The sequence below is a fragment of the Mustela putorius genome, unplaced genomic scaffold (assembly GCF_011764305.1).
Source record: "Mustela putorius furo isolate JIRA1106 unplaced genomic scaffold, ASM1176430v1.1 tig00000139_pilon_pilon_pilon, whole genome shotgun sequence".
Classification (NCBI taxonomy): Eukaryota; Metazoa; Chordata; class Mammalia; order Carnivora; family Mustelidae; genus Mustela; species Mustela putorius.
In genome coordinates, this window is record NW_025421293.1 from 5,055,267 (window position 1) to 5,074,756 (window position 19,490).

Consider the following 19,490-nt stretch of genomic DNA (forward strand, 5'->3'; position numbering starts at 1 on the left):
GACAACAGGATCTTCCAAATTTTTAGAGCAATAATCTCCACATTATTTTTTGAACTCTTCTTTTTTAAAAGATGTTTATTTATTTGACAGAGGGAGACATAGCAATAGGGGGAATACAAGCAGGGGGAGTGGGAGAGGGAGAAGCAGGCTTCCTGCTGAGCAGGGAGCCCGATGTAGGGCTTGATCCCATAACCCTGGGATCATGACCTGAGCTGAAGGCAGACCTTTAACCTACTGAGCCACCTAGGCATCCAGAGAGAGAGAAACTTAAGTAGGCTCCATCTCATGACCCTGAGATTGTGATCTAAGTGGAAATCAAGAGTCAGACTCTTAACCAACTGCACCCCCCCCAGGAACCCCTCTTTTTTTTAAATTTATTTATTTTTTAAAGTAATGTCTATGCCTAAAATAGGGCAGGAAGTCATGACCTTAAAATCAAGAGTCACGTGCTCTGCCAACTGGTCCTGGGATCGAGCCTCACATCAGGCTCTCTGCTCAGCAGGGAGCCTGCTTCCCCCTCCTCTCTGTCTTCCTCTCTGCCTCCTTGTGATCTCTCTGTCAGATAAACAAATAAAATCTTTAAAAAAAAAAAAAAGATTCCCTCTCTCTCTCTCCCTTAAAATAAAAGAATCATCTGAAGACGAGTTAAGGACAGACAAGGTAAGGTAGACAAATCAGGAATCTAGTGCAGGAAATGACGCAGGCCTGGACCAGTGCGGCGGCAGTCCAGGGGTCCGAGAGGGGTAGAATCTTGGGAAACAGAGCTGACAAGGTTGTCAGGATCAGGAACACTGAAGGATCAGTGTCACTGCGTCAGAGGAGGGAGGAGTCAAGCATACTTGCAAGGCTTTGGCCTGAGTAACTGAAGAACGGTGTTTCATTCCTCGAGGTGGGAAGGGGCTCTAGGAGAATCCGGGGAGAGGATGCACACTGTCTTGCTTGAGATGCCCCTTCCTCCTCCACGAGAAAATGCCGAAGTAGACAGCTGGTCATACAGACGGGGGTGGGGCTGAGGGGGCTGGGCTAGAGATACAAACTTGAGAGTCCTAAGCAGACTGAAGGTCTTTCAGGATTGGACAAGGTCATGTTAAGGAGTGAGCAAAGAGAAGTAAGCCAGCCCCGAGCTACAGCACTACTCAAAAGGTCGCGGGCAAAGAAGGACCTGCAGGAGACTGCTGAGGGCCGGAAGGGCAGGCCGGGCTGCAGAAGTGTTGCAAATTGGACACAGTGCACGGTAACGTCCACTGCGGACAGATCGAGCCATTCACAAACTGAAAAATGCCTGGCAATGACCTCGGAGAGAACAGCTTCTGTGGAGGAGTGAAAGCTCGCAGGAGAAAGAAAGGAGGGAAATCAAAGCGGGGGGTGCACACAACACATCCTGAGGTCAGTTCTTTCAAACCAGTCACGTGTATTTTGACCCCATAAACCGTTCCAAACACATTGGAAAATGGCTTCCAAGTTAAGTTGTCAAGTTCGAGTCTTACCCACTGATCGTTTTTGGCAACAAAGCAGAGGCGACCGCATTATGCATCAATTTCATGTTTGTGAATTTACCTGCTCGCTGACATTGATGGGTAAACCCAAAACCACTACAGCGCGCTCCCTGGTTCTTGGACAGGCGCCGACTGGCAAAAAGCTTACGTGGCCTGATGCACATTACCCAGCTGAGGTAGAGCAAGGTCCCAGTCCTGTTCCAGCTCTCACACTGTAAAGTGTCCTTTTGCCAGTCTTTTTAATGCTACGGTTTTTTTTTGTTTTGCTTTTAGTTTTAGTTTTTGTTTTGGTATTTTGTGTTTCTTGTGGCTTTTGCGGTCCCGAAAACATCATGACTCTGGCAGAAACCTAACCTTGTATTAACACTCGGAGTTGTAGCTCAGGCTTGCTGTTTGACAAAACTCTGTAGAACGGAACTCTTTGGAATCAGCAGCAGCAGCTATAACATAATGGGAATATTTTCAAACATCTCTTTTAAAATTGTCCAAAGAAACAGGCACTTTAAAAAATATATTTTATTTATTTTTCGGAAAGACAGCGAGAGGGAACACAAGCAGAGGGAAGTGGGAGAGGGAGAAGCAGGCTTCCCGCTGAGCAGGGAGCCCGATGTGGGGCTCCATCCCAGGACCCAGGGATCATGACCTGAGCCAAAGGCAAATACTTAACGACTGAGCCACCCAGGTGCCCTGGTATTTTTTTTTTTTTTTAAGCATTTAAATCCCAGTGTAGTCAACTTTTATCCATTTCAGGCGTAGGGCAGTGATTCAGGAAGTCCACACACTGCCCAGGGCTCTTCCCGGTTAAATGCACCGGTCAATCAATCCCTCCTCCTGTCTCACCCCTCCCCCTCCCCCACGTCCCTCGGGCGACCCTCCGTGTGTTCTCTGTAGGGAAGAGTCTGATTCTTGTTCTGTGATACTTTCTCAATTAACTGTTGAGATTGTCAGCTTTCCCTTGCAGTGCCAGTTTGTGTGTTTGTCAACAGCATCCGCTAGGAAGCCTCGCGCTGACAGTCACTTCCAGAAAAAGGGCTCAGCAGAGGAGACCCTGGTCTTGTTTTTTGCAAAAGAAAATGTGCATCAGAACATACAAACTTCAGGAGAGTCTTTGTGGGGGGGCGCCTGGCTGGCTCCGTGGGTCGAGCCGCTGCCTTCGGCTCGGGTCGTGATCGCAGGGTGCTGGGATCGCGCCCCGCATCGGGCTCTCTGCTCCTCTCTACCTGCTTGTGATCTCTCTCTGTCAAATAAATAAATAAAATCTTAAAAAGTAAATAAAATTTAAAAAGGACTAAAGCCGAGTCTGCGGTGCCCCCGACGCAGGAGGGCGGAAACCGCCGCGAGCCGCTGCACGAAAGGAGGCGGGCGGCGGGGTCGGGGCGCGGGGACACAGGGGCCGGCCGCTCGCCGCGGAGTCCGGGACGGAGGGGGCGGCGGAGCGGGCGGCGGAGGGGGCGACCGCCCCGCGCCCCCCGCCCCCGCCCCGCGCCCCGAGGCCCCCGCCCCCGCCCCGCGCCCCGCGCCCCCGCCCCGCCCCCACGGCCGCAGCGCCGCGGCCCGAGCGCACCGGAAGCGGCGGCTCCCGCTGGGGGCGCTGCGGCCGCGCGAGCCGAGGCCGCCTTCCAGGAAGCCAAAAAAAAAAAAGAAAAAAACAGGAGGAAAGAAAGAAAAAACGAGGGGGAGGGAGCGAGGAGGGAGAGCGGCGGAGAGCCGGGCCGGGCCGCCGCCCGCACGCCGCGCCCCCGCCCCCGCGCCGCCCGCCCCGCCGCCCAGCCCTGGACCCCGCGGCCGCCCGGCGCTGCCCCCGGCGGGCACTCAGGTGCGTAGCCCGCCCCGCCGCGGCCGCCCCGGGAACGGTCTGCGCCCGCGACCCGGCGGCGGGGAGGCCTGGGGCGGGAGGCCGGCCGGCCCGGGGCACCGAGCGGGGATGCGCCCGCCGCCGCCCTGCGGCCCCCGAACCCCGGTCCCCGCGGGCCGGGCCCGGGAGTGGGGGTGGGGCGGGGAAGCCCCGACGGGGGAGCACGGGCGCGCGCACGGCCGCGCAGCTCCGTCCCCTCTGATTGGTTGCGCGGGGGCGCCGGGGGCGGGCGTCTGCGGGCTCCGGGCGCGTGACGTCACGCCCCGCCCGGCGGACGTGCCCGACGGCGTGTGAGGGGGCGGGGCCGCGCTGTGGCCCGGGACTGCTCGGTCGGGCTCCGCCCCCTCGTCGCGCGGGGCCGCGGGGCGCGGGGCGGGGCTTCTGGAGGGGGCCGGGGCCGCGGGGCGGCGTCCGGCGTCGTGCGGGTCAGCCGCAGAGCGACCCGGAGGCCCGAAGGAGAGCCGCGGGGCTCTCGGGGGGCGGTGGTGCCTGCTGGGTGTGACTCGGAGGGCGTCCTCCCCCGGGGCACCCACGCTCCGCCGCGCCGGCCGCGGCTCTGTCGGGTGGGCTGTGGGGTCAGCCCTCGGGCTGCGGCGAAGCGGCCCCGCTGTCCAGCCGCAGAGCACGGCCCCCCGCAGCCGCCCGCAGCCGCCCTCCCTGCCGGCTCCGACGTGCCCCACACACCTGGGGTCATCCTAGGGGGCCTGGGTGTCCGCGTCTTTCCCTCCCCTTTATGGTCCCTTTTATGGCTCAAGAGCGAGCCCTTGTAGGGCCAGACCCCATGCTTCCCCCGCACCGACTGATGGATTTGGGGGCGGTTTCCACGGTTTGGCTATCATGAATAATGCTACCGTGAACATTCATGTACATTTTTGTGGTTGTTTTGGGTTTTTTTTCTGTTTTTGTGTAGAGGGGGAGGGGAGAGAGAATCCCAAGCAGGCTCCGGCCCCAGCACCCAGCACCTGCCCACATGGTGCCCGGTCACACAACCCCGAGGTCACCCCTGAGCTGACATCAGAAGCCCCAAGCTTAACCGGCAGAGCCACCCAAGCACCCCCACACACGCACTTTTCTGGGGGGCCCTGCTTTCCACGGGCGTGGGTGCATACCAGGGAGTGCACCTGCTGGGCCCAACTTTGCCTCTCAAGGGGAATGTTTTTCAGGTTTTAGCGACCGGGGCTGGAGATGGTTAGTGTGACCGGCTCCTGGGGCGTCAGTACCCACAGACATGGGGACGGGCTGCCGCAGGTGTTACGGAGCAGCGGTGACTAGGGCCGGCTCTCCTATCTGCCTGCCTGCTGGTCAGCCCCGCAGTCTGCTGCCCTGAGCTCCGGGTCTTTGCCTGGGCCTTCAGCCTGGACATTTCCCGTCCTCGTTCTCAGGCTGCCCCGCTTGGAAATAATGCTCACCTTGTCTTGTCCCTCTTGGTTACTGAGTCTGTTTCCACATGCCTTGGGCCATGTCAAGGGTGTTCTGACTCTCATTTTGCCTTTTTTTTTTTTAAGATTGATTTTATTTATTTGACAGAGAGAGATCACAAGCAGGCAGAGAGAGGAGGAAGCAGGCCCCCCACTGAGCAGAGAGCCCGATGCGGGGCTCGATCCCAGGACCCTGGGATCATGACCTGAGATGAAGGCAGATGCTTAACTGACTGAGCCACCCAGGCGCCCCAAACTACTTTGGGTCTCTGGTTAGTTTCTTCACCGGTAAAGGGAGATTAGAACTAGGTCATCGGCGAGGACCCTCGCAGCTCTGCACACGTGCTCGGGGGACACAGGATTTCCACCGCTCACTGTCTTGTGACTTCTCTTGGACAGGGATCATGGCCCAAGTGGAAGTGTCTGCTCTGCCTATGGAAAATGAGGAGTCCTCGGAGAGCAGGATGGTGGTGACGTTCCTCGTGTCTGCTCTGGAGTCCATGGTGAGACAGTCTTCAGTTCTATAAAATGTCCCCTTGTGGGACCACTGTTGAAATACCAGCGCCGGGTCACCACCCCACCACAGACAGATGTCCCTGTCTGTGTAGCCGTAGCCTTCTCCATGGAGGTCCCGGGTTCATCGGGTCATGTTTAAAGACGCTCCTTACATTATGGATGTAATTAAATCAGTGTGAGCTTTCCAGAGCTGAACGTTTAACGAGCGCGCCTCTGTTACCCTGGTTGAGAATGCTTTTGTTCTGAATTCAGAGGTAAGCTAATAGTCCGCTGATACCTCCTCGTTAGCTGCAGTGTGTAAAATGGACCTTGGGGGCAAAACTTGGTGAGAAATGCACATCCCTTCAAGGGATCCGATCACAAGATACTTACTGGTTAGAAATGGGAAATCCGCACCTTTATAAAGGCGGACAAGCCTGAGAGATGGGCCCTTCATCAAGCAGTCAGAGCAGACATCAGGATAATGGGACAGATTAGCGTCACATGCCTCCCGATGTGACATACCAGGAAGGGACGTCACTGATTCTGTGGTTCCTGCATGACCTGAATCTAATGGGGGAACACCAGACAAAGCCAAATTAAGAGACATTCTGTAAAATGACGGAGCTGGCCCTTTTTTTTTTTTTTCTTTTTTAAGATTTTCTTTCTTTATTTGAGAGAGAGAGAGGGAGGGAGGGCGAGTGCCGGGGAGGGGCAGAGGAACAGGGAGAGAGAGAATCTCAAGCAGATTCTGTGCTGAGCGTGGAGCCTGATGTGGGGCTCGATCTCACGCCCCGGAGCCAAAACCAAGAACTGGACGCTCAACCTATTGAGTCACCCAGGTGCTCAAGTGCCGTACTTTTTTTTTTTTTTTTTTTTTTTTTAGATTTTGTTTATTTATTTGACAGAGAGAGAGATCACAAGTAGGCAGAGAGGCAGGCAGAGAGTGGGGGTGAGATGCAGGCTCCCCACTGAGCAGAGAGCCCGATGCGTCCCTTGATCCCAGGACCCTGAGATCATGACTTGAGCCGAAGGCAGAGGCTTAACCCACTGAGCCACCCGGGCGCCCAAGTGTGGTATTTTCAAGGCGCATCAAGAAGTCCAATAACGATGAGACAAGAGGCCCCGGGTAGCCAGATCACGCAGAGCTCTGGGGCTTTCTCTGCAGTGTGGTGGGAAGCGTTCGGAAGGTTCCGAATGAAGGGGTCACGCGGGGGGCATGTGCTTGTGTGGACGGTCGGTGACCGTAGAACAAGAGAGGGCGGCTGGGACGCCGGCTGGCGGGCTGAGGCTGTGGTTCAGGCGGAGACTTCCGTGGAATGGATGAGGCCGGAAGTGGTGCTGGTGGGACGCAGCGATGCTTCCGGAAGGGTCTGTAGAGTTCACGGGACTTAGCGACAGATTGGATGTGAGTTGTAAAGTTTTCATAGGGGGGAACATCAAGACTTGTTGTTTTTTCTTTTTTAACTGTGGTAAGATACATAGATTCAGATCACAGAATGTACCATTTTAACCCCTTTAACCAGTTTAAGGGCATTAAAGCCATCCACCCTGTCAGGTGGCTCTCAGCCCCATCGGTCTCCAGAGCTTTCTCATCTTCCTCAACGGAAACTCTGCACTCACTGAACAAAATTACTCCCTCGACCCTGTGGAAACTAAGCTGGGTTTTGGGGGGCACCTGGATGGCGCCGTCAGTTAAGTGTCCGACTCTTGATTCCGGCTCAGGTCATGATCTCGGGTTGTACAACGGAGCCCCGTGTCGGGGTGGACGCTCCGTGGGGAGTCTGCTTGGGATTCTTTCTCTCCCTCTGCCCCTCCTCATTCTCTCTCTCTTTCTTTCTCAGATTAATAAATACATCCTTTAAAAAAAAAAAGTTGGTTTTTTTTTTTGTTTTTGTTTTTATTATTTTTAAGTCCTCTCTACACCCAGCATGGGGTTCAAACTCACAACCCTGAGATCAAGAGTCGCTCACTCCACCGGCTGAGCCAGCCAGACGCCCCAGATTTCATGCGCATGTTGACTGATGTCCTCTCTCTGTCCCGGGGCACCTGGGGCATCACGTTGCTTTCAGTCATGAGGTCTCTTTCGGCACCCCTGGTCTGTGACAGCTTCCCAGTCGCCCCTTGATTTTCACGACCTCGACGGTCTCGCAGAGTCCCAGTAGGGATGTTTTCGAATCGGTCAGTTTGGGTTTCACCGGGTTTCTCCTCTGCTTGGACTGGGGTTTCGGAAAGAAGACCACAGAGGTGAGATCCCCCCAACTTCGTCCCGTTGCGTGAGGGTCCCATGACGCCAGCATGACCTGGTCCCTGGTGAGGCTCACCTCGGTCACCTGGTGAGGCGGGTGTGATGGTTAGTTCTGTCTGTCAACTCAGCCGGGCCGCAGGTGCCCACACATCTGGTTAAACACGACCTCTGGGGTGGTCTGTGAAGGTGTTTCGGGAAGAGACGAGCACTTGAGTGGCGGGACAGGACAGAGCGGAGCAGACCGCCCTCCCCGCGGGGGGCGGGTGTCCATGGAGGGCGGAGTAGAACGAAAAGTCAGAAGACGGGTGGACTCCCCTATCTGGCCCAGCGCCTGAGCGGGGACATCCATCTCCTGGTTCTCGGGCTTCGGACTCAGCGTAGGATCTACAGCTTCCGTCCTCTGCTCTCAGGGCTCTGAGCTACGCCGCCGGCTCCTCTGCGTCTGCTGCTGAAGGAAGGCCCACCATGGGACTCCTCAGGCTCCATAACCACAGGAGCCAGTTCCTTCTACGGAAGCTCATGTCAGAGACAGAAAGAGAGAGAGAGAGAGTCTCCTTTTCATTCTGTTTCTCTGGAGAACCCTGAAACAAGTAGTGTCTGCCATGTTTTTTCACCATCTAGTTACTACGTCCCCCTCCATGCCCTGTTCTCGGGAAGCAGCATCTCAAAGTCCAGCCCCCAAATAATGATCCTCATCCGTCATGAGAGGGTGACATGGCCTCTCCCACAGTCCCAGTGGGAGTGTGAGCCCCTCTGAAATGCTGCTTGTAATATGCTTTAAGAAGCTAAGAAGAGGGGCGCCTGGGTGGCTCCTTGGGTCAAGCCTCTGCCTTTGGCTCAGGTCATGATCTCAGGGTCCTGGGATCGAGCCCCGCGTCGGGCTTCCTGCTCAGTGGGGAGCCTGCTTCCCCCTCTGCCCCTCCCCACTGTGTACTTGAGCAGCACCTCTCTCTTTCAAATAAATCAATAAATCTTTGAAAATTAAAAATAAAAATGAGTGATTTCTCCTGATACTGGGTTCTCTAATTCCAGTAGATGAAGTGCTGAATTTCTGGTTCACGCAACAGAGATGCAGGGAGATTTGCCGTGACGCGAACGGAGCGGGCGCATCTGTGTCCCCTCCCGGGCCCGTGGGGCAGTCGCAGCAGTGCGCGCGAGTCTGTGCGCTTCTCTGAGTCAGCTCTTCCCCGCATCGGCAGAGTCGCTGTGACCTGCTCGGACTGTCCCCCCACTGCCACCCCTGTGTTCCCCAGATAGTGCCTCAAAGCAGCCCACACTGGGAGACGGTTCTAGAGGCCAGGAGGTGGGAAACAGGCTCTGTGAGGGACGCCTGGGGGGCTCTGTTGGTTACACATCTGCCTTTGACTCATGTCATGATCGCAGGGGCCGGGGATGGAGCCCCATGTTGGGCTCCTTGTTCAGCGGGGAGTCTGCTTCTCCATCTCCCTCTGCTGCTCCCCCTGCTTGTGCTCGCTCTCTCTCGCTCTCTCTCTCTCTCTGACAAATAGATACATAAAATCTCAAAAAAAGGGGCAAGTCCTATGGGACTGATATCAAGGTATCAAGGGGACTGCATCCCGACAGGCGGCTCCCGGGGAGAAACTGCGGCTGGCCTTTTCCAGCTTCCAGAGGCCACCTGCGTTTCTGGACTTGTGGCCCCTTCCAGCAAGGGCACTCCTCTGCCCTCGGCTTCCGTAGTCACCCCTCCTCCTCTGCCTCCCTCGTTCCTTATCAAAACCCGCCGTGATTGTTACACTGGCCCCACCTGAATTGTCCAAGAAAATCCCCCGCTGTCAAGATCCTAAAGCTTAACCACAGCTAGCAAACCCATTTGCACCTAAGGTGATATATTCATTCCCAGGCTCTGAGGATTAGGCCGTGGACATTGTGGGGACGGGGGGGGGCAGGATTCTGCCTCCCATGATGCCTTGGGTCCGGTGACATGCGGGGACCGAGGCATCTTTGGGGTTCCAAAGGGGAAAGCTCCGTTGGGGATACATTTAGTGCAGCGTCTTCGTGTGGCTTGCAGTGGCTTCCGAGTGAGGCTGAGCTCCTGCTGGACGCCCCCGTGGGGGATGGTTTCCAGGAACATTCTCCCAGTCCGTTGTGCCGGGCCACCCAGTAACGGAACATCGGGGGTCGGTAGGACGCGAGTTCACCCTGGTGGGAACAGGGGCTCCTCTCCGGACACAGGCAGAAAGCCGAGAGGCAGGTTTTCAATGTACAGAGCCCGAAACTAGTCTGTGGAAGATTCAGTTGTTAAACAGGGAAACTTTTTTTTTTTTTTTTAAGATTTTATTTGTTTGTTTGACAGAGATCACAGGTAGGCAGAGAGGCAGGCAGAGATGGGGGGGGGGAGGAAGCAGGCTCCCTGCTGAGCAGAGAGCCCCATGCGGGGCTCGATCCCAGGACCCCGGTCCTGAGCGGAAGGCAGAAGCTTCACAGACTGAGCCCCCCAAGCGCCCCTGTTTCTCAGCTGTAAATAGAGGATTTGTTTGTCAAAACTGAAGGTGTCTCTGGTCGGGCATATACCCACCAACATAGTTATAAACGCACCACACGTTTTTTCCAGTCTTTGGAAGGATTTACACAAGGTAGATGTGACAGATTTCTGGTCTGTAGGGCATACACGTGATGAACAGAGAGTGTGTCTTAGGTACGAATTTTCCCCTTCTATGCATCTCTACCGTCAATAATAAAAACGTAATCAACCAGGTTGGAAGAAATACTAAGTTCTCTCTCTATTCTGTCTATAGAAAAGTTTACAAAATTGTCCTAGGAAGAGGCAATCAGAGTCCTTTGGCAAAACTATCAGGTGAAAAAGTCCTGTTGTAGGGGCGGGGTGTCAGCTGTGAAGACCCTGCCCCCGATTCTGACAAGCAGCAGGAATTCTCTGACAGCTACTGGGTGTCCTACAGTTGTTGTTGTTGTTGTTGTTTTAATTTAGAATTTTTTATTTATTTGAGAGAGAGAAAGAGAGAAAGCACAAAACAGGGGAGGATCAGAGGGAGAAGCAGGCTCCCTGTCGAGAAGGGAGCCTGATGTGGGGCTCGATCTTCCGACCCCAGGATCATGACCTGAGCCGAAGGCAGACGCTTAACCGACTGAGCCACCCAGGCGCCCGGGGGTCCTACAGTCTGACTCAGTGCTGACCGTGTAGAGAGCGTGAGAGCCCACAGGGTAAGGACCCCACTACCCTCCAAGGCCGCCCCTCACTTCAGAGGCTAACATCAAGTCAAGGTTGTCACCTGTAGATCAAGGTTCCAGAGGCCCCCTCCCCCTCCTTGGGTTAGACTGATTTGCTAGAGCAGCTCACGGAGCTCGGAGAAACATCTTACTCACCGTTTACTACCAAAGAATGTGACTCAGGAATAGCCCGATGGAAGAGAGGCGCAGGGCAGGGTTGGGTAAAGGGTGTGGAGCCTCCGTGTCCGCTTCCGGTGGGCCAGTCTCCCTAAAGCCCTCATGCTCACTAGCCTGGAAGCTCCCAACGCTGTCCTTTTGGGGTTTTAGGGAGGCTTCCTTACATAGGCACGACTGATTAGATCACTGGCCACTAGGGACTGAACTCAGCTTCTAGCCTTTTTTCCATTGCCTGGAGGCCAGGGGGCGGGCCGAAAGTGCCACTCCTCCACTCACGTGGTTGGTTCCCCTGGCAACCAGCCCCATGAACCTTGACATTAATCTTTTTTATTTATTTATTTTTAATTTGACAGAGATCACAAGTAGGCAGAGAGACAGAAAGAGAGGAAGGGAAGCTGGCTCCCTGCTGAGCAGAGAACCTGATGCGGGTCTTGATGTGGGGGCTCGATCCCAGGACTGACCTGAGCCAAAGGCAGAGGCTTTAACCCACTGAGCCATCCAGGCGTCCCGACACTAATCTTGACAAAAGACCTCTTTATTGCTCTCTTAAGAAATTCCAAGGGTTTTAGGAGCTCTGGGCCAGGAACAGTGGATGAAGAACAAATAATCACAGTGATCAGGGCGCCTGGGTGGCTCAATGGGTTAAAGCCTCTGCCTTCAGCTCAGGTCATGATCTCAGAGCCCCGCGTAGGGCTCTCTGCTCAGCAGGGAGCCTGCTTCCTCCTCTCTCTCTGCCTGCCTCTCTGCCTACTTGTGATCCCTCTCTCTCTGTCGAATAAGTAAATAAAATATTTTTTAAAAAATAAATAAATCTTAGCGAAATAAGTCAATCAGAGAAAGACAATTATCATATGATCTCCCTGATATGAGGGAGTGGAGAAGCAACATGGGGGGTTTGGGGGGTAGGAAAGGAATCAATGAAACAAGATGGGGTCGGGAGGGAGACAAATCATAAGAGACTCCTAATCTCACAAAACAAACTGAGGGTCGATGGGGGGGCGGGGGGGTAGTTTGGAGAGGCTGGCTGCGTTATGCACACTGGGGAAGGTATGTGCTATGGTGAGTGCTGTGAAATGTGTAAGCCTAATGATTCACAGACCTGTACCCCCCGGGGCTAATAATACATTATATGTTAATAAAAATTTTTAAAAATTTATTTAAAAAATAAAAAATAAATCATAATTATCTTAATAAAAATATGTTCTCTAGGTTTTATGATGTTTGTGGTATTTGCTTGGTGGATTTGCTTTGTTTCTTTGGGGGATTTTTCTCATTCTAAATGAATACTCATTTTTGTACCTAATTTTATAGTTTTCTTAATGACGTAATCTCTGTGCCCACCATGTGCCCACAATCAGGACAGCAAGAGTCACACACTCTGGGGCGCCTGGGTGGCTCAGTGGGTCAAGCCTCTGCCTTCGACTCAGGTCATGATCTCAGGGTCCTGGGATCGAGCCCCGCATCGGGCTCTCTACTCAGCAGAGCCTGCTTCTCCCTCTCTTTCTCTGCCTGCCTCTCTGCCTACTTGTGATCTCTCTCTCTCTCTCTGTCAAATAAATAAATAAAATCTTAAAAAAAAAAAAAAAGGACTTAAAAAAAAAAAAGAGTCACACACTCTGTGGACTGAGCCAGCCAGGCGCCCCCGTGCTCTCTTCTCAAAACAGATCTCTGGGGCTCCACTAGACTTGGGTGTGTATAACACTGGTGTGTAACCCTCTTCCTCATGTCTGTTTCAGTGTAAAGAACTGGCCAAGTCCAAGGCGGAAGTGGCCTGTATCGCCATGTATGAGACGAACGTGTTTGTCGTCGGAACCGAGAGAGGACGCGCTTTTGTCAACGCCAGGACCGATTTACAGAAGGATTTTGCAAAATACTGTAGGTGTTAACAGTTTTGTCCTTTGTATTCGTAACTCTTAAAATAGTTGATAGGAGGACTTACGTGATGTTTTCTTTGAAGGCGCCCTAAGCATTATCCTAAAAGTGATCCTGATACCTGTCTTGTGACTTGGCATCCCCATGAGTCAGCTGCCTCACAGTGAGGAGTCCAAGAAACAGGGCCAGTGGCTTTTGTCCTGTGTCCTCAGGAGCACCCTGGTTTTGTAAAAGAAATGTGAGGAACATAGAGTAAACGATCTTCGACTCCTTTTATAAACCCACATTTTTAAAAAAATTCTGGGGCACCTGGGTGGCTCAGTGGGATGAGCATCCAGCTCTTGGTTTCGGCTGCGGTCATGATCTCAGGGTCATGGGTTCAAGTCCTGCTTCAGTGTCCATGCTGGGCACGGAGTCTACTTAAGATTCTCTCTCTCCTTCTCCCCTGCCCCTCCCCATGTCTCTCTCTCTCTCTCTCTCTGAAAAAAAAATAAATACAATCTTTTAAAAAATTCTTATTTTTAAAAAATGTGGGGAGGCGCATAGGTGGCTTACTTGTTAAGCGTCTGCCTTCGGCTCAGGACATGATCCCAGGATCCTGGGATCAAGCCTGGCATCAGGCTCCCTGCTCGGCGGGAAGCCTGCTTCTCCCTCTCACACTCCCCTGGCTTGTGTTCCCTCTCTGGCTCTCTCTCCCTCTGTCAAATAAATAAATAAAATCTTTAAAAGTAAAAATAAAAAATAAATAAAAATTCTTATTTTACTTATTCCCAAAAGAAAGGGAAAAAACTCAGGGCTTGTTAGGTAGTCCTCTGAGTTAATAACCATTTTCCCTTTTTCACTATGGGACCATCAGAGCCTTCAATGTGTTATGGGTGGTGAGGATCGCCAGTGAGCCTGTGGGTCATATGTGACGGAAACTAGTCTAGGGTGTTAGTTAAAACCTACACCTTGCATAGCGATGATCTCTACCATGGTAGGTCATCTACCAAATACTGACTAGGCACCTTAGTATTTTCTAGAACCAAGAAAGGGGAGGAAAAGACCCACAAAAGTTTTCTCAGAGGATATAATGTGAATGTGAGTGTGGAGAGAGAGGGGAGATAGAGATGTAGATGTTCCCAAGGGTTGTCAGAGGACATGCGGACATAAATATATGTTTACATGTCAAGATCATACAAATATGGGAAGGAGAGAGGGATTGATTAGTTCAGACTGGTTTCCAAGACCAAAATTAGGGTCTGCAAGCTCAGGAAGATAGATTCAGACATGAAGCAAACTTTAAATAATACAGTGAGTGTGTAATTGATGAACATGATGCTGGTTCTCATTCCACTCATGTCAGGCGCCGGCTGAGTTTCTTTTTTTTTAAAGGTGTATTTATTTATTTGAGAGAAAGTGCACAAGCCGTGGGTAAGGGGGTGGGGGCGGTGCAGAGGGAGAGAGAAGCAGACTCCCCGCTGACCGTGGAGCCTAACACGGGGCTCAGTGTCATGCCCCTGAGATAATGACCTGAATTAAAACCAAGAGGCAGACACTTAACCAACTGAGCCCCCCAAGCTCCTTGCTGGTTGGATTTCTAATAGATGATATATTTTTTTAAAATTTTATTTATTTATCTGACAGAGAGAGAGATCACAAGTAAGCAGAGAGGCAGGCAGAGAGAGAGCGAGGAAAACAGGCTCTCTGCTGAGCAGAAAGCCTGATGCGGGGCTCGATCCCAGGACCCTGAGATTATGACCCAGGCTGAAGGCAGTGGCTTAACCCACTGAGCCACCCAGGTGCCCCAATAGTTGATATTTAATTACAGATTTTTTTCCAAGTTTCACAGTTGGTTTTCCAGATACAGGCTGGCTTTCCAGATACAGGACTGTTCATGCTTTCTATTTCTTCTGGTACGCATTTCAGTAAATCTTACTTTTTCTTTTTTTTTTTTTTTTTTTAAGATTTTATTTATTTATTTGACAGAGAGAGACACAGTGAGAGAGGGAACAAAAGCAGGGGGAGTGGGAGAGGGAGAAGCAGGCTTCCTGCCAAGCAGGGAGCCCGATGTGGGACTCGATCCTAGGACGCTGGGATCATGACCTGAGCTGAAGGCAGATGCTTAACGACTGAACTACTCAGGCACTTCTAATATTACTTTCAACCTCATTTTTAACTAGTTCCTTTCATGTAAGTTGTCAAATTTGGTGACCAGAACAATGGTTTATAACACTTGCCTTATAATTTTAATGTCTGTAGTGATGCCTCTACTTTCATTCCATGGTAAAGGTCTCCCCATACCATGACTGTTACCTTCAGACTATACAGCAAATAGCATTTCTGTTATCATTTCCTTGGAGCTACTACTGTTCTCTGTCTGTGGAATTATTTATAGTTCTTTCTCGTAGATTCATTTCAGAGGTGATGATCACTGTTACATTATCCTATTCATCAAAAATGCCCTGGTCTTTGTGAGTTTTTAAAATTTTTTTAAATATTTACTTATTTATCTATTTTAGAGAGAGTGTGCACGTGAGCACAGGCAGAGAATGGCAGCAAGCAAGGGAGAGAGAATCTTAAACAGGCCCCATGCTCAGTGGAGCTGAGTACAGAGCCCGAGGCAGAGCTCGATCTTATGCCCCTGAGATCATGACCTGAGCTGAAATCGAGAGTTGGATGTTTAACTGACTGAGCCACCCAGGAACCCCCAATTTTTTTCAAGATTTTATTATTTTTTTCAAAGATTCAATTTATTTATTTGACAGAGAGAGATCACAAGTGGGCAGAGAGACAGGCAGAGAGAGGGGGGAAGCGGGCTCCCTGCCAAGCAGAGAGCCCGACACAGGACTTGATCCCAGAACCCTGAGATCATGACCCGAGCCAAAGGCAGAGGCCTAACCCACTGAGCCACCCAGGCACCCTCAAGATTTTATTTTTTAAGTTATCTCTACACCCAACATGGGACTTGAACTTACAACACTAAGATCTAGAGTTGCATGCTCTACCAACTGAGCCAGCCAGGCACCCCATCTCTGTGGGTTTTCTTAATAAAAGATCTTGTTTTAGGGGCACCTGGGTGCTCAGTCAGAGCCGTGTGTGACCACTTCAGGGTCGTGTGTTCAATCCCCATTTTGGGGGTAGAATTTACTCAGGGGAAAAAAAAGGGTTTTGTGTTTCTTCATTCTTCCCCTTTCTTGCTTCACAATACCAGAAGCAGAGATATGAAGGGAACGCACAAGACAAATGCTGGGACAATGACTCTGTGCCTGTCACTCACTTACAGGCATTGCCCAAGAAACGCAGGAGGCCAAGCCCCCGGGCCCTGCAAACAGGATGCCGATGGATTCAGGAGAAACGGAAATACTCAGAAAAGCGGTTGAGGACTATTTCTGCTTTTGTTACGGTAAAGTTCACAGGCCAAGCATTAATTCTCTGAATAGTTCACCAAGGGGGTAACTGGACCCCGTTTCAGATCACCTTATTCATGGGACCACTTAGATGCCTCTGACACTTAAAACTCCACATTCTCCTTAAGTGAAAAGCCAGTTCTTCTTCTTCTTCTTCTTCTTTTTTTTTTAATTTAATTTTATTTTATTTATTCGCGAAAGCACAAACCGGGGGAGCGGCAGAGAGAGGGGGAGAAACAGGCTTCCTGCCAAGCAGGGAGCCTGCCATGGGACTCGATCCCGGGATCCAGGGATCATGACCTGAGCCGAAGGCAGTTGCTTAACAAACTGAGCCACCCAGGCGCCCCTACAAATAAAATCTTGAAAAAAAAAAAAAGGCTGGGGCACCTGGGTGGCACAGTCACTGCACGTCTGCCTTTGGCTCAGGTCATGAGGGTCCCAGGATCGAGCCCCATGTTGGGCTCCCTGCTCAGGGGAAAGCCTGCTTCTCCTTCACCCACTGCCCCTGCTTGTGTTCCCTTTCCCACTGTGTCTCTCTGCCATAAATTTATAAAATCTTTAAAAAGAAAAAAAGGGCTCAGTACCCAAATAGCTACAGGGGTGTTGTACTTACTTGCGACATAAGCTCCTTCCTTAGCATCTCAGGGTCTTGTTTGTCATTTTTAAAGAGCTTCATATATTTATGGAACTTTCAGGTCCCTGTGAGCACTTGACTGTGGGGGACCCTGAGCATAGGGGTTCTGGGGGTCTCAGGCTACCCTTCCCTGAGATAAATGGGGCTCCTTCCCTGGGGGCTGGTCAGCCAGTGCAGAAAGGCTGACATGGCCCCAAGATGGCAGCAACGTGAGGCCATGTTGACTCTGTAACTTTTCCACGGGAAGTTGGCCTGACTCGTTGGAGGGACACAGGGACATAGGGATGACTAAGCTGTGGGTGGGGGCTCCCATCCCTTGTTGACAGCAGCCTGAAGAACCACGGGTCCTCCCTGCCAACCTGGGTGCATTGTCTCCAACAGACTGGAGAAAAAAGACCTATTATTTCCTCTTTCTAAAGTGAAGATGTAAAGTAAAATGTTTGATAAGTTCTTCCTTGGGCCCTTTGGGAATTTTATGAACTTGGGTTGTAAGGAATGGGGTACATGAGCTTCTCCTTGACCTTCAAAGCAGAGTATCGCCACCCAAGTTTTCTTCCCACCTCGAATGAAACCGACCGGTAGCGTCTGGGCTCATTCCATCTAAAGGCATCTGGACTCTTCCTCTAGGGAAAGCCTTGGGGACAACAGCAATGGTCCCTGTTCCGTACGAGAAGATGCTGCGAGACCCCGGGGCCGTGGCCGTGCAGGGCCTTCCAGAAGGAGTCGCCTTTCAACCCCCTGAGAACTATGGTCTTGCCACCCTGAAATGGATCTTGGAGAACAAAGCGGGGATTTCATTCATCATAAACAGGTGGCAGGCTCTATCCCCCTCATAACAGCTGGTCCTTTTGAGGATAAATGGGCGGCTTCGTTTCAAGTTCGTTTGTTCATTAAGTTCTGTTACACGTAGAAGCTGATTATGTGGATGTTTGATCTGTCTTCCTTGTGTGTTCACGTCAGGTAATAGTATCGGTTTTCTTGCAGACCTTTCCTAGGTCCAGTGAGTCAGCTAGGTAAGTGACAGCCTCTCATACTTGGTGACTGCTCCTGGCTGCTAAGCCAGTTCTGCTTTTCTTAATTAAAATGCAAGTTTGGTACTTTCGGAAGCTTGTGTATTCCTTGCCTTCTCCCCGCGGAGGGAGCAACCTTCTGACCCTCCAGGGTGGCCGGGGTGGGGTGGGGATTGTGCTGTTGGAGGGTGAGCAGGTCAGGGAAGGACCCACCACAGCGAGAACTGTGATGGGTTTCTGCTGCCCGGTCTCAAGCCGGCAAGCTTCCACGGCTGGAGCAGGGAGGGCGGTAAGGCCAACCTTGTCCTCAAGGACAGGAGTGTGAGGATGCCAGGTCACCCCATGGTCTTTGAGTCACAGCCACGGGTCAGGCATTGTTGGGTTCCAGAGTGGGTGTAGGAGATGTGACCGTTCCCATGCTTCAGAGACTCACGATCTAGAATGAAGGAGACTGTCCAACAGACAACCAGCGATGACCTGTGATGTTCTCAGGATGGCTGGTGGTCCTCCCCGGAGGCCTGGAAGGGGTTAGAATTGTGTGACCAGAACAGCTTCCTGGAGGACCAGGTTCTCAAGCTAAAGCAGGGTCACTATGTGTTGGTTCTGCCGGGAAGCCCATCCCACGTGCTCCGGCAGAAAGTAGCACGTGTGGGTGTTGGAGACCACGTTTGAGAACGCACAACCCTTCATCATCTCCTTAACTTTTGATGGCCAAGGGACCAAGAAATTATAATTTTGCCAGAAGCATTTGGAGACCTACCTCTGCCCACTTCTTACTCCTTCAGATTATTCTGGAACGCAGTGAGAAACACAGTGGCCGTAGCTGACCTTGGGGGACCAGGCCAAAGAGGGTGTTTGGCCGGGTTGACTAGTTACAGAAACAAAAGGCCCAGGGGAGGGGTGGGGCAGGCTTCACAAGGCGCAGGCGGGGGTTCTTGGGCAACCTGACATTGTGCCGACCCTGAACTACTCTACAAGCAAAGCCCCTTGCAGAGCACTTCTAAGTTCCCAGACTTACCCAGGTACTGTTAAAGCAGGGACCTGAGGGTCAGGGGCGTCCAGGGACCCGGTGGCCGATGTCCCCCATGGCTTGTACTTTCACTATAGGAGTGTCTTAGCTGCCCAGGCTTTCTCTGCACATGTGCTGTACCTGGCGCGATTCTAAGCACTCTGTACGTATTAATTGATCGTCACCCTACCACCATTTTCAGACGAGGAAACTGAGGCCCCAGGAGGTTTAGTGACCCGCGTGAGGTCGCTCCAGCCCCAGTCCACTCCTCGGCCCCCAATCTGCCCCCACACGTGGCCCCAGGGCTCGAGGGCTGCTCTGAGTTTATCTCTGCCCAGGACGATGGCGTAAGGGCTGGGGCTGGACTTGAGTTCTCTCTACCTTTGCTTTCACCTTGCGTGCCTCTGAACGTTGGCATTTTCAAGGTGCAGAAAGGGGCTAGCAAGTGTCTTTTTCCTCCCGCACAGGTGGGCCTGTGGTGGCCACAGACGCTGAGAGGTCGGCGACATCGCCAAGCGAAAGGTAGGGGGTATAGCGAATCAAATGCACACATAACCCTAACGTGTTCGTTTTTAGACCGGGGGAAGTTCGACGTTCTTTATTCAAAGGGATTTGGGGATTTTAAGACTATGTTCTGTGGACGCCTTTATTTGTATGACAGATTACAAGAATTAGCTTTGTGTTCGGCTGGTTAGCTGGGC

At 52.1% G+C, this 19,490-nt stretch overlaps 1 protein-coding gene across 8 annotated transcripts in view; it reads left to right on the plus strand.

The window, feature by feature from the left end:
* Positions 1–3,074: 3,074 nt before the first annotated feature.
* The window catches only part of LOC101689163 (general transcription factor II-I repeat domain-containing protein 2), a 36,421-nt gene continuing 20,005 nt past the window's right edge, over positions 3,075–19,490 (plus strand). For 2 of the 8 annotated variants that reach the window (XM_045074925.1, XM_045074930.1), the window contains exons 1-7: positions 3,080–3,312; positions 5,169–5,272; positions 12,612–12,750; positions 16,013–16,132; positions 17,398–17,581; positions 17,755–17,783; positions 19,257–19,311. In XM_045074925.1, coding sequence (XP_044930860.1) covers positions 5,174–5,272; positions 12,612–12,750; positions 16,013–16,132; positions 17,398–17,581; positions 17,755–17,783; positions 19,257–19,311 — 626 coding nt within the window. In that variant the 5' untranslated portion in view covers positions 3,080–3,312; positions 5,169–5,173. Of the gene's footprint in view, positions 3,313–5,168; positions 5,273–12,611; positions 12,751–16,012; positions 16,133–17,397; positions 17,582–17,754; positions 17,784–19,256; positions 19,312–19,490 lie in introns of all 8 variants that reach the window. The other 6 variants (XM_045074929.1, XM_045074928.1, XM_045074926.1 and 3 more) reach the window with 5 other exon arrangements.